At 37.5% G+C, this 14730-nt stretch overlaps 1 protein-coding gene across 4 annotated transcripts in view; it reads left to right on the top strand.

The window, feature by feature from the left end:
- ZFYVE9 (zinc finger FYVE-type containing 9) overlaps window positions 1-14730 on the top strand; it is a 117046-nt gene that overhangs the window by 10738 nt on the left and 91578 nt on the right. For all 4 annotated transcript variants that reach the window (XM_061411971.1, XM_061411970.1, XM_061411969.1 and 1 more), the window contains exons 2-3: window positions 6208-6313; window positions 11043-13138. In XM_061411971.1, the coding sequence (XP_061267955.1) occupies window positions 6244-6313; window positions 11043-13138 (2166 nt within the window). In that variant the 5' untranslated portion in view covers window positions 6208-6243. The remainder of the gene's footprint in view (window positions 1-6207; window positions 6314-11042; window positions 13139-14730) is intronic.

Below are 14730 nucleotides of genomic sequence, written 5' to 3'. Positions count from 1 at the left end.
AAATTAAAAACATTATTACAAGTCACAGGAAGAGAAGAGCTGAGCAAGGATAGAGATAAACCATGTTATGTTCATGAATGGGAAAACTTAGTATCATTATCAATCCTGAGGGAGGGGCAGGCTACGAATTCTAATTTCTGAAGGTTGATTTTATTGGCACTTTTTTCCATCGGGCACCATTGCTGAGTCTTGGGGCCACTTGGGGCAGTTTTTCCTTCAGCTCCTGGCTTTATGCAGAGAGCCCAGTCTGGCCCTCTGTAATGCAGAAACCTCTAGAAGTTTACAGCCAATGGTTCCCATCGTACTTTCTAGCTTTCAGATCCTGGGTCTGAAGGTTGATGTCTAGTTTTGTAACCTCCGTGACTGCTACCCTTCAGTTCTCACTCATTGCTGTGGCTTGATCGCTTATTTGTTAATGGCATATTTCTTTCTTGGTTTTGAATTTCACTGTATGAACTCTTTAAAAATAATGTGTTTTATCTAGAATTTCTGTACTCTAAGTAGAAAGGAATGTTTTCCACCACAAGCTCAGTACACTTTTTTTCCTTTTCTTTTGAAAAATTTCAAGCCTGTAGAAAAGTTGAAGGAATAGTATAATGAAGAATATACAATGAAAGAACAGTACAGAAATATCCATCACCAGGTTCATTAATTTCTACCGTTTTGCCTCTTTCTTGAGCACTTTTCTCCTCTCCCCCTCACCCTTGCCACTCACTCACACTGACATTCACATATTTTTTTCCTGAATTATTTGAAAGTTAGTTGCAAATAACGCAACTTCCCCAAATAGATACAGTAGGTGTCTCCTAAGAGTAAAGACATTCTCCTACAAAATTTAAATACTTATCACATCCAGGAAAATTATTTATTCATTGTATCACTAATGTATAGTCCAAATTCCCCTGATTATCCCTTAAATGTCATTTTTTTGCTGTGTATTTTATATGTATATTTCCTTGATCCAGTAACTATTCATGCATAACATTTGGTTATTTCATTTCTTTAGTCTGTCTCAACTCAGAATTGAATACACTGAATTTTTTGAAGAATTCAGGACCGTTGTCTTAGAATGCCTCACATTCTACATTTGTCTAATTTTGCATGATTCAATTCATATTGAACAATTTGAGAAAGAATACCTTGTAGGTAAATGTTTTAAATTTATCGTATCACATCAGGAGATGCATATTGTCAGCTTGTTAAACTGTTGGTGATGCTAAACTTTTTCATTTGGTTAAGGGAGTGATTACTGCATCTTTTCACTGTAAATGTCCATTTTCTCCCTTGGGACTAATAAATCATCTATAGAATGATATTTTGAGGCATTGTGAAAATTTTCTTCCCCACTGTTTACCTAAAGGTTTTAGGTATCCATTTTTGATGCTTGCCTGAATCAGTAGTTATAATTGGAGTTCAATACAATTTCTTGAATGGCTGTTTATACTGTTTGTTTATTTCACAGGTGTTTATGAAATAGGTGCCACATTAGGTTCTGTGACAGTTACATGGTGAACACTGTCTAGGGGGTGTCTTGGAATTACAGCTCAGGGATGGAGCATTTGACTGCAGTTTAGTGGGTGCCTTGTGGTGTCTATGGTGTGGTGGGAGAGACTGACATTAGTCAAATAATCACACCAATGTATATTTATAATAAGACTGTGATAATTATTATAAAGGGAAAGGTAAGGGTGCTTTGAGAGATTATAAGGAGATATCACCTTTTCTAGGGATTCAGGGAAGACTTCTTGTGAAAGTAGTATTTGAGTTAAGAACTAAAGATGTAGAGTTGGCCAAAAAGTTCCTTCAGGCTTTAAGTAAAAATAGAAGACACATTTTACATTTTCACCAGGAAATTTATTGAGTAACATATTTACTGTTTAGTTCTACTCCCCTTTGCCATTTTTTCTGGCAACTTGATAATTCCATCTTCTCAAAACTTTATCTCTTTGAGTAAAGAACTGTTCCAGGTGCCTTTTACAGTTTTCTGGGGAATTAACATTTTTTCCATTAAGAAAGTTTTGTAAAGACTGAAATAAATAGAAATTCAAAGGTGCACTATCTGGTGAATACGGCAGGTGAATCAGGACTTCCCAGCCAAGCTGTAACAGGTTTTGCCTTGTTGTTCAGTTGCTCAGTCGTGTCCAACTCTTTGTGACCCCATGGACTGCAGCATGCCAGGATTCCCTGTCCTTCACCATCTCCCAGAGCTTGCTCAAACTCCTGCCCATTGGGTTGATGATGCCATCCAACCATCTCATCCTCTGTCATCCCCTTCTCCTCCTGCCTTCATTCTTTCCCAGCATCAGGTTCTTTTCTAATGAGTCGGCTCTTCACATCAGGTGGCCAAAGTATTGGAGCTTTAGCTTCAGCATCAGTCCTTCCAGTAAATATTCGGGATTGGTTTTCTTTAGGATTGACTGGATTGACTGGTTTGCAGTCCAAGGGACTTTCAAGAGTCTTCTCCAACACCACACTTCAAAAGCATCAGTTCTTCAGCATTCAGCCTTCTTTATGGTTCAACTTTCACATCCATACGTGACTACTGGAAAAACCATGACTCGGACTATACAGACCTTTGTTGACAAAGTGAGGTCTCTGCTTTTTAGTAATGGCTTTCTAGGTTTGTCATAGCTTTTCTCCCAAGGAACAAGTGTCCTTGCTCCTAGTTTTTGCCTGGTCATCAAAGAAACATTCACTCTTATGTTGTCCTGATGGAAGATTATGTGCTTTCTGTTGACTAATTCTGGATGTTTTTCATTGAGTGCCACTTTCATTTGGTCCAAATGGGAACAGTACTTGTTGGTTCATTGTTTGGTTTTCCGGAAGGAGTAGAAGATTCCCTTCCAATCCTACTATATACACGATATCACTTTCTATGGATGAAAACCATCTTTGGTGTGGTTAGTGGTCCCTTTCTCTTGCCCCACGATCTCTTCCATTCCATATTATTGTATGGTATTCACTTTTCATCACCCATCACAATTTGTTTTAAAACCATAACGTTTTATCTTTTAAGTAGAGAATCACACACAGAAGTACAGTCAGGAAAGTTTTCATTTACCTTATGTGGAACCCAAACATTAAAGTGATTAACATTACCAAGCTGGTGCAAATGATTTTCAAGGCTTTATTTGGATATTTTGAATATGCTGGTTTATCTCCTGTGTGGTATTAACATTTATTGTTCTCAGTTAATGCCTCGTTTTGATTGACATCAACTTCAACTGATCTACCCGACCGTGGAGCACCATCCAGCGAGAAAGCTCCAGCCCGGAACTTCACCGACCACTTCTGATATGATTGATCAGTCATAGAGCCTTCTCCGTATACTGCACAAATCTTTTTTTGCATTTCAGTTGTGTTTTTATCTTTCTTGAAATAATAAAGTGTAGTATGCCCAAAATGTTACTTTTTCCCTTCCATCTTCAATGTTATAATGTTTTCCCCAAAATTCACCAATTTTGATGTTTTTTTTTTTTTAAAGTGCACTTTGATATGACAGCTGTCACAATACAATTTAACAAAATTGTTTTAAATGAAGTTTACTGGAGTGGGTTGCCATTTCCTTCTCCACGGGATCTTCCCGACTCAGGGATCGAACCCAGGTCTCCCACATTAAAGGCAGATTCTTTAACCTCTGAGCCACCAGGGAAGCTAAATGAAGTTAAAGACAAAACTGATAAAACTTTTTGGCCCACTATTTTGGCAAGGAGTGTGTGTATTGGAGACAGATAAAAGGTCTCAAAGAGAAAAGGAGCATGAGACATTGAAGAAGTGTATATTCAAGTAGGGTTCCAGCACAAAGCATAGTGTCTGCATATAATAGGTGCTCAGTAAATATTAGTGGAAGGGAGGATAGGACTGAAAATTAGCCTGTGTAATCACTGTTGCTAGATTATTTATTTTATAATCAAAGGATCAACTCCAAGGCTTAAAAACTTAAATAATTACTGATGAAGCATTTATCATGTGTGAGACAGTATTTTAAATGTGTTATCTATGTTAATTTATTTAATCTTTAGGTATGTACTATTATTACTCAGTTTTGCAGATGAAAATTAAGTCACAGGTAATTTGAATACTAGACTTCCCAGGTGGCTCAGTGGTAAAGAATCGGCCTGCTGCTGCAGGAGACACAAGAGATGTGGTTTCAATCCTTGGGTCGGACAGATCCCCTGGAGAAGGAAATGGCAACCAACTCCAGTATTCTTGCCTTGGAAATTCCATGGATAGTGGAGACTGGCAGGGTACAGTCTACAGGATCAAAAAGAGTCGGACACAACTGAACAACTGAGCATGCACGTAGGCACAAATTGAGTAAGTTCCCTAAGGTCAAGTAGTTAGTAAGTGAATTAGAAACTAGGATTAGAAGTTGGACGGTCTAGTCCTAGAGTTTATGTTCTTGTCCATTATGCTGTAATTCTTACTGTTGCATAAAGTATAAACAATACCTTTCTCAAATTTACATTCCAGGGCTTCCATAATATAATGCCTGTCACTACAGCTGTGTCCTGCTGTTACCCATGTAAATAAATCCTTGTTCCAATTTCACTGATTCCTCAATAGTTGCCCATTCCTAGTATGTCTCTCCCTGTTTGAAATTTCACTTGTGCATCTTCCCATGTAGAAGACTATTACAATTTTATCCATCCTTCCAGACCCAGCTCAGATCCATAAATAATGCCTTCCTTGACCATCCAGACTGATGAGCTGGTCCATTCTTAAACTTTTATAGTACTTTCTCTGTAATACTAATGTGTTAATTTTGACAGATTAATCATTTAGTTTCTTGCGTTGTGTTGTTATGAAAATCATTTTGATTACTGTTTAAATTTTCTCATTTAGTATTGTTTATCATTAAGTAAATGATAAGATTCTTGATGTTAGGGATCCTATCTGAGACTTCAGTTGATCCCGGTACCCTGCATACAGTAGATGCACTGCAAATATGTTGATCTGATTGTTTCTGTGGCTTAGCTATTGTAAATAATGCTGCAGTGAACATGGAGGTGCAGACTCTCTTCCAGCTAGCAATTTTATTTTCTTTGGATGTATACCCAGCAATGAAATTACTGGATTATATGGTGGTTATACTTTTAATTTCTTAAGGAGCTTCCATGCTTTCTGTAGTGTCTCTATCAGTTTGCATTTCCACCAATAGTACACAAGGATTCTCTCTTCTCCACATTCTCACCAACATTTATTATTTCTTTTTTGATGATAGCCATTCTGACAGGTGTGATGATATCTTTGTGGTTTTGATTTGCATTTCCGTGATGATTGGTGATGTTGAGCATTTTTTCCTGTACCTGTTGGCCATCTTATGTCTTCTTTGGAAAAATATCTTTTCAGGTCCTCTACCCACTTTTAAATGTGGTTGTTTATTTTTTGATGTTGAGCTATATGAGTTCTTTGTATATTTTGTATATTTACCCCTTGGTGGATATATCATTTGCAAGATCTTCTCCCAGTAGGCAGCCTTTTTGTTTTGTTGATAGTTTCTTTTGCTGGGCAAAGTCTTTTTAGTTTGATGTAGTTCCATTTGTTTATTTTCACTTTTGTTTCTCTTGGCTAAAGAGCCGTATCCAAAGGAATATTGTTAAGGCTGATGTCAAAGAGTATATTACCTATGTTTTCTTTTAGTTTTATGGCTTTAGATCTTATATTCAAGTATTTTTATCTATTTTGAGTTTTTGTATATGGTATAAGAAAGTAGTCCAGTTTGATTCTTTTGCATGTAGCTGTCCAGTTTTCCCAACACCATTTATTGGAGAGCTGTCTTTTCCCCATTCCCTTTGCTATAGGTTAATTGTCCATACAAGTGTGGGTTTTTTTCTGAGTTCTGTGTTCTGTTCCATTGATCTATGTGTCTGTTTTTGTATGAGTGCTATACTGTTATAATTACGGTAGCTTTGTAGTATAGTTTGGCATCACAGAGTATATTATGGGGTAGTTTTTAAATAGTGATCTAATCAATCACCTTATTAGTAATCAGTTTGTTCATATTTTCTATTTTTTATGATTTAGTGTTGGTAGGATGTATGTGGCTAGGACTTTATTCATTTATTCTGAGTTGTCCAATTTATTAGAATATACTTATTCATAGTAGTCTGTTATGCTCCTTTGTATTTCTGTTTTATCAGTTGTAATATCTATAAATTATATTTTAATAATTGGGAGTATAATAAAGTTTGATCTTTTTTCTAGATTTAAATAAGTCTCTTGAGTGGTGTTTTCTCACCGATGGAGAATTACTTTCAAGCAGAAGCTTACAACCTGGACAAGGTGTTAGATGAATTTGAACAAAACGAAGGTGAGGATTTAGTTTGGTGACACTATTTGAATGTATTTATGATACAGAAAATGTGGGATTATAAGAGGATGCAGTACTAAAACAGAGAAGGTTGGGTCCAATGCCTTATTGGTGATAGTATTATATATTAATATTCAGAGGAAGAACTAACATTTTTTTAGCCCTATGTGCCAGATACTACGGAGAAGGCAATGGCACCCAACTCCAGTATTCTTGCCTGAAAAGTTCCATGGATGGAGAAGCCTGGTAGGCTGCAGTCCATGGAGTCACTCAAGTCGGACACGACTGAGTGACTTCACTTTTGCTTTTCACTTTCATGCATTGGAGAAGGAAATGGCAACCCACTCCAGTGTTCTTGCCTGGAGAATCCCAGGGACGGGGGAGCCTGGTGGGCTGCCATCTATGGGGTCGCACAGAGTCGGACACAACTGAAGTGACTTAGCAGCAGCCAGATACTAAGCTAACCCATAACCCTAGGCTAACTCCTGATTCATGTAAATTTGAAACTTATTATTTTGGGATTTTATTAGATGTATGTAGATGGGCTTTATAAATATAAAGTGGAAAGTGTATTATCCTTTCAGTTTGGATCATTTATACAAGTATCTTCTCACTCTCTTCTCTGGTTTCTTCCCTGCTTGTATCACAGTTTTTTGTCATCTACACAAATGTTACACTTAATCATGTGAATACTGTCTCTAGAACACCACTGACTCTCATTAATAAAATTATAGTTCTTTACCTCGGTCTCTTTGCAACTTTTGTAGGTTCTAGTAGAATATTTTCTATATAGTTGATTTGCAAAATATTTCTGTTGAGTCAGTAAAAATTGTTGCTTTAGTTGAAATATTATGTTTGCTTACCAAAAATAACTCCTTTAAAAGGAGAATGATTTCAGAAGCCACATTTTTTGCAACCGTGCTGATCATTTGTTTTGAACTTTTTCTTTTTTTTAATTTGTGGTTGCTCTGGGTCTTCATTGCTGTATGTGGGCCTTCTTTAGTTGTGGCGAACAGAAGCTACTCTTCACTGCAGTGGCTTCTCTTGTTGGGGAGCACAGGCTCTATGCACGTGAGCTTCAGTAGTTTTAGCATGCAGGCTCTGTACTTATGGCTCATGGGCCCAGTCTCTCTGCAGCATGTGGAATGCTCCTGGACCAAGAATTGAATTCATGCTCCCTACATTGGCAAGCAGACTCCCGTCTACTGTACCATGAGGGAAGTCCTGTTTTGAACTGTTTTTTAAAAATCTCTGTTGTTGCTGTTTAGTCATTCAGTCGTGTCTGACTCTTTGTGACCCCATGGACTGTAGCATGCCTGGCTTTACTTGTCTCCTGGAGTTTCCTCAAATTCATGTCCATTATGTTGGTGATGCCATCCAACCATCTCATCCTCTGTCACCCCATTCTCCACCTGTCCTCAGTCTTTCCCAGCATCAGGGTCTTTTCCAATGAGTTGTCTCTTTGCATCAGGTAGCCAAAGTATTGGAGCTTCAGCTTTGGTGTCAGTGAGTATTCAAGGTTGATTTCCTTTAGGATTGACTGGTTTTATTTATCTCCTTGCTGTCCAAGGGACTTTCAAGAGTCTTCTCCAGCATCACAATTCAAAAGCATCAATTCTTCAGTGATCAGCCTTCTTTATGGTCTAACTTTCACATCCATACATGACTACTGGAAAAACCATAGCTCTGAGTATCTGTACCTTTGTCGGCAAAGTTATATCTCTGCTTTTTAGGTTTTAAATGCTGTCTAGGTTTGTCACAGCTTTTCTCCCAAGGAACAAGTGTCTTTTTTATGGCTGCACTGAACTGTGGCTGCAGTGATTTTAGAACCCAAGAAAATAAAATCTGCCCCTGTTTCTATTTTTTCCCCATCTATTTGCCATAAAATGATGGGACTAGATGCCGTGATCTTAGTTTTTTGAATGTTGAGTTTTAAGGCAGCTTTTTCAGTCCTCTCTTTCACCCTTATCAAGAGGCTCTTTAGTTCCTCTTAACTTTCTTGTCATTAGAGTGATATCATCTGCATATCTGAGGTTATTGATATGTCTCCTAGGAATCTTGATTCCAGCTTGTGATTCATTCAGCCTGGCATTTTGCATGATGTGCTCTGTATAGACGTTAACTAAGCAGGGTGATAATGTACAGACTTGACGTACTCCTTTCCCGATTTTGAACCAGTCCATTGTTCTGTATCTGAATTAACTGCTGCTTCTTGACCCGCATCCAGGTATCTCAGGAGGCAGGTAAGGTGGTCGGTCTGGTATTCTCATCTCTTTAAGAATTTTCTACAGTTTGTTGTAATCCACACAGTCAAAGACTTATGTGTAGTCAATGAAGCAGAAGTAGATGTTTCTTTGGAATTCCCTTGCTTTCTCTGTGATCCAGTGGATGTTGGCAATTTAAACTCTGGTACAGCTGTGCATCTGGAATTTCTTGATTCACATACTGCTGAAGCCTACCTTAAAGGATTTTGAGCATTATCTTTCTATTTCTAGTATGTGAAATGAGTGCAGTTGTACGGTAGTTTGAGCATTCTTTGGAATTGCTATTCTTTGGGATTGGAATGAAAACTGACCTTTTCCAGTCCTGTGACCACTGCTGAGTTTTCCAGGCAGTTTGCCGACATATTGAGTGCAGCACTTTCATAGCATCATCTTTTAGGATTTTAAATAGCTCTGTTGAATTCCATCACCTCACTAGCTTTGCTCATAGTTACACTTCCTAAGACCCATTTGACTTCACACTCCATGATGTCTGGCTCTAGATGAGTGACCTCCGCCATCATGATTATTCTGATCATTATGATCTTTTTTGTATAGTGTTTCTGTGTATTCTTGCCATCTCTTAATCTCTTAAAGGAAGTACATGTTACCAAATCTCAAGTCTCTGCTAGCCCAAATTTGGGGAACTCAGGATTTAACATCTAGCAGTCAGAGTATATTAATCCCATTCTCCATGCAATCTGAATTTTTTTTATGGCTTTTGCAATCTGACCTTTCTAGCTTCTTTTCACTACATTCTTACAGTAATTCTTTTTTCACCTCAAGCTGATTTACTTAATTGCTCTTTCAGATTCTTATGCTTAGGGCTGTACTTTTCCTTTTTTCTCTTTTATATATGTCCTGTTTCCAAGTTTATGTAAAATTGTCTTTGAAGCCCAGCACATATCCTCCTGCTTCCATGAATTCAAGTTTGCTGCATCAGCCTGTGAAATATCTTTGTACTAAATTTATTTTCTACTACTACATAGTAGTTTTCAAATACTTAATCTATCATATACTGCTAGTTAGATATTCATGTTTGCTGTATCTATTTCTTATTTTTCCAGCTAGATTATGTACTTTTTGGAAGTCAGAGCTATCATTTAATCTCATATTCCTCAACCTCAATGCTCTTACTGTGGTATCACTTAGCATGTTTTTATTGTGTACCTACTGCATATTTATCAGCATGTTTTTATCATGTTCCTATTACATATCAAGTGCTCTGCAAAGCTAGGACTAACACTGATGGGAAGAAATGGTTTCTGCCTGAAAATGTTAGGTAAATCATTGCATTTCAGTGTAATAAATGCTTTGATAGAGATATGAACAAAGTGCTAAGGAAACCTTAAAGATTAATGTTGCTACTAGAGGAAGGGGCTTCCCTAAGAGCAAATCGTATCTATGTAATTTCAGGGCTATGATTATCAGATTTACTCTAGGAAGAAAGCCGGAAAGGCAATAGTTGCAAAGTGCTTTGTTTCTTACTTCTCTAATTAGACATACACATAGCACTATAACTTGGGAAAGTAGCTATCATAGTTATGATCTATTAAAAAATAAACTTTAAATGAAATTTTGATTATTGATAGAGTATAAAAACGTTGATTTTATATGGCAAATGCAGAATTTCTCCCAAATTTCCTCAGTATAATTATGAACCTAAGAAATAATGTATTGTCACATGGTTATAAGCAGAATTTCACATGCTGTAGGAAACTTTTAAACTTGTTATAGACAAATTTCAAATATATACAAAAGTAAATAGAATAATAGAATAGTATAATAAATTCCTGTGTACTCATTATACAACTTCAGTAGTGATTGACGTACTGCCATTTTTCATTTATGTATCTTCATTTATTCCTTTCTCCCTGCTTCATTGTTTTTTTTTTTTTTAACAGATTTTTAAAGGTAAAATTTATACATTAATTGTATAGATCTTAAATGTACAGTTTTGGCCAAGAGATATATCCATATAACCCACATCTTAGTCATAATGTAGATTATAGAACTTTCTGTCTCCACAGAAAATTCCTTTGTTTCTTTTCCACTCTATTACTATATCCTTATCACTGTTCGATTTGTTTTTCACTTTAGATTAGCCACTACCCCATACTGTGCTTAGCCTATCCAAGGCCTACCCGATTACTGCACTCCCCTGCTCAGCTCAAAGGACAGCCTGCCAATCACTTTAATTATGTTAACTAGATTGAGGTAGAATTCTTCCGTTGTTTGAAATGTTCTGAGATATTACCATTTCGTGATATATAATTCAGGGAACTCTCTTAAATGTTTTCTCTTATCCTTAGCTAAAAATCAGAAACTTCATATCCTAGGAATATTCTGTTTTCACATATCCTAGGTAGATTTTACTTTCAGAGAATATTTGCAAGTGTATTTCAATAACTTAGTCCTAGCCTTATCAGTGTTACCAACAAACTTACTGTAATTATTTATTTTTTCAGATGAAACCGTTTCTCCTATTTTATTGGATACAAAGTGGAATAAGATTCTAGATCCCTCTTCTCGTCAGCTGTCATTCAACTCTGCATTGACCAGTGTGAATGAACCTACAGTTTCTGAGTCACAGCCACAACTGAAAGTCTTCTCTCTGGCTCATTCAGCTCCTCCTGACTCAGAGGGAGAGGACCACTGTGCTAATGGACAAGACTGTAGTCTGAATCCAGAGATCAACACAATGTGGATTGATGAAAATGCGGTTACAGAAGACCAGTTAATTAAGAGGAACTGTAATCGAGATGATCAATGCAGTACTGTCGAAGTGGGAGAGAAGAAATGTGGAAACCTAGCTTGTCTGCCAGATGAGAAGAACGTTCTTGTTGTAGCTGTCATGCATAACTGTGATAAAAGGACATTTCAAAGTGATTTGCAGGATTGTAATAATTATAATAGTCAGTCCCTCAAGAATGCTTTTAGCTGTTCACTGGATAATGAAAACAGACAAACTGATCAGTTTAGTTTTAGTATAAATGGGTCCACTGAAAAAGATATGAACTCAGAGAAACAAATGGATCCATTGAATAGACCAAATGCAGAGGGGGATTCTGATAAGTATATATGTACTACTTCTGATAATCTAGCCAGTGTTTGTTCCCCTTCACAGTTACAGGATGATGAAAATATAGATAGAGACCCCTCCATGTCTGTGATTACAAGCTTAACACTAGATTCAGTAATCTCATCCCAGAGAACAGAGGAAGGTCCTGATGTAAAGCAAGAGGACTCTACCCCAGATGAGGTTCTCACTGGCAAAACCAGCTCTCCTAGGACAGACCTGGGGAGTCCAAACTCCTTTTCTCACTTGAGTGAGGAGATTTTGATGAAAAAAGAGCCATCAGAGGAGAGGACAACTGAAGAATCCACCCAGTCTGCTTTACCTTTACTTCTCAAAACTGACACGCCTAATGGGTCTGGCAGGGATGATAACTCTGAACAGGTTTCAGATTGTCTTGTGCCCAGTGAGGGTAAAGCTGATGACAAGGAAGGTTGTAAACATGAAGAAATTCTTGGCACTAAAGAATTTCTTAATATGACAGAGCATTTCTCTGAATCTCAGGAGATGACTAACTGGAAATTGACTAAACCAAACAAGATGAATGACAGCCAAGTAAAAAAAGATAATGAGAAGTTCCTGCAGATGAATCAGCCTGAAGACACCTGTGATGATAGTGGAGAGTGTGATAGAATGGCAGAAGCAGGTCTAGATTTAAAAGGAACTTGCATGAATGAAAGTGAAGGATGTGATTTCTCCACTGTTATGGATACACCAGCAGCAAATTCACTATCTAATTGTTGTGATTCCTATGGAATGCAGAGCCCAGTTGTTTGTTTTGTTCCAAAGACTTTACCCTCCAAAGAAGATTCAGTAACAGAAGAAAAGGAAATAGAGGAGAGCAAGTCAGAATGCTACTCAAATATTTATGAACAGAGAGGAAATGAAGCCACAGAAGGGAGTGGACTACTTTTAAACAGTACTGGTGACCTAACGAAGAAAAACTATTTACACAATTTCTGTAGCCAGGTTCCATCAGTGCTTGGGCAATCTTCCCCCAAGATAGTAGCGAACCTGCAATCTATCAGTGTTCCTTTTGGTGGTGCAAGACCGAAGCAACCTTCTAATCTTAAACTTCAAATTCCAAAGCCATTATCAGACCATTTACAAAATGACCTTCCTGCGAACAGTGGAAATACCGCTAAAAACAAAAATGATGTTCTTGGGAAAGCAAAATTAGGGGAAAACTCAGCAACCAATGTATGCAATGCCTCTTCGGGAAACATCTCTATTGCTGATACAAATGGGGACCATTTAGAAAGTTATGAATCTGGGATATCCAGTAGACCGTGCCTTGCATTAGCTCCAGAAAGCCCAGATAATGATCTCAGAGCTGGTCAGTTTGGAATTTCTGCTAGAAAGCCATTTACCACTCTGGGTGAAGTGGCTCCAGTGTGGGTACCAGATTCTCAGGCTCCAAACTGCATGAAATGTGAAGCCAGGTTTACATTCACCAAAAGGAGGCATCATTGCAGAGCATGTGGGAAGGTAAGTTGTGTGTGTCAGGAATCTGGCACGTGCATTTTACAATGCTCAATTAAAACTTAATAAAGGTAATATAAGGGAGCATGCTTAAGGCTGAGGTGAAATTACAAATAGCTTTTGAATATACAGTTCTAGTAAATTTCCAAATGAAAAATGGCCTCACTGATTCTTAGTGTTTATATAATTTTCTTGTTGTTGTGACGATTTAAGCCGAATCAGTTTTCATGAAGAGATGGGAACTGCAGAAGTGGTAACTTTGAGTTCTATATTGATACTTGCTTAATGGAATAGCTTGAAATGAGGAAGTTATTCTTTTGAATAAGATTTTAAGAATTTAAGAAATGTTTATAATTGATTTTATATTTTTTAATTCTTGAGTAAATTGAATGTTATATTTGGAATCCATCCCAGTTTTTACTATAGAAATTTTGCCATTGTACTAGACATTCTGGAACTTTCTGTACACATATTTTTGTTTTTTCCCCCCATATAACTTTGACTCAAAAGACTTGGAAGCTGCAGATCCTTGTGACAGTGTAATGAGGATAATGATATTCCTTAGTTCTCCCAAAATTCTGTTAGCTAGTGACACTAGTGACAATATACTAGTATTTCCTTAAGCAAGAACTATAAACAAGGAGGAAATAGGATTTTGTATTTTTTAAAGGAATGTAAGGTTTGGTGTCAGGTCTGGATTTGAACTTCAGCTTTATTACTGTTAACTATATAACTTTGTTAAGCTTTGCGTGCATGCTAAGCTACTTTCGTTGTGTCTGACTCTGTGTGAGCCTGTGGACTGTAGCCTGCCAGTCTCCTCTATCCATAGGATTCTCCAGGCAAGAATACTGGAGTGCGTTGCCATTTCCTTCTCCAGGGGATCTTCCCAACCCACGGATCAAACCCATGTCTCTTACATCTCCTGTATTGGCAGCAGGTTCTTTACCACTAGTGCCATGTGCCAAGTTTATCATAAGAAAACAAACCAAAAGATAACTTTCACTGGGCTGCTCTGAAGATTAAATGAAATTACATGTAGTAGTAAGTGCTCAGTAAATGACCTCTGTTTCTCTTCTTGCCTGATTTACTGGTCTGTCTGAATTAATTAGATTGCCGTCAACTTCAAGGGACAGACTATCTGGCTCTCAGTGACTCAAACAAAAATAACATTTATTTCACATAACAAGAAGTCTGAAAATAGAGACTCTGCTGTGTCTGGGTGTAGTCAGGGTTACTGAAGTTCTCTTGGTCTTCCCTTCATGGTCTCAATATAATGTGGCACAGCTTTAAGCATCAAGTCCAACCTGACGACTTCCTAAGTACAGAGAAGCTGTTCAGTGGCAAAAAAGCCTATTTCTCTTGCCACCCTCTCATCAGGAAGGAAAAAAACCCCAGCAACTTCTTTCAATTTATTGGCCACTTCTAGACCACAGGCCCAATTTAGACCAATGACTGACAACAGGGAACAGAATGGCCAGGATTGGCAAAGATCAATCGTGATTCACCTCCTGGGGCTGAGCCAGTATGGCAGCATTAGCTCCAGAAAGCTCAGATAATGAAAAGAATATTAAAAAATACAAAATCCCATTTCCTCCTTG

The sequence above is a fragment of the Bos javanicus genome, chromosome 3, assembly GCF_032452875.1.
Source record: "Bos javanicus breed banteng chromosome 3, ARS-OSU_banteng_1.0, whole genome shotgun sequence".
Taxonomy (NCBI): Eukaryota; Metazoa; Chordata; class Mammalia; order Artiodactyla; family Bovidae; genus Bos; species Bos javanicus.
The sequence above is the reverse complement of the archived record's forward strand: the minus strand, read 5'-3'. Positions and strand labels throughout refer to the sequence as shown.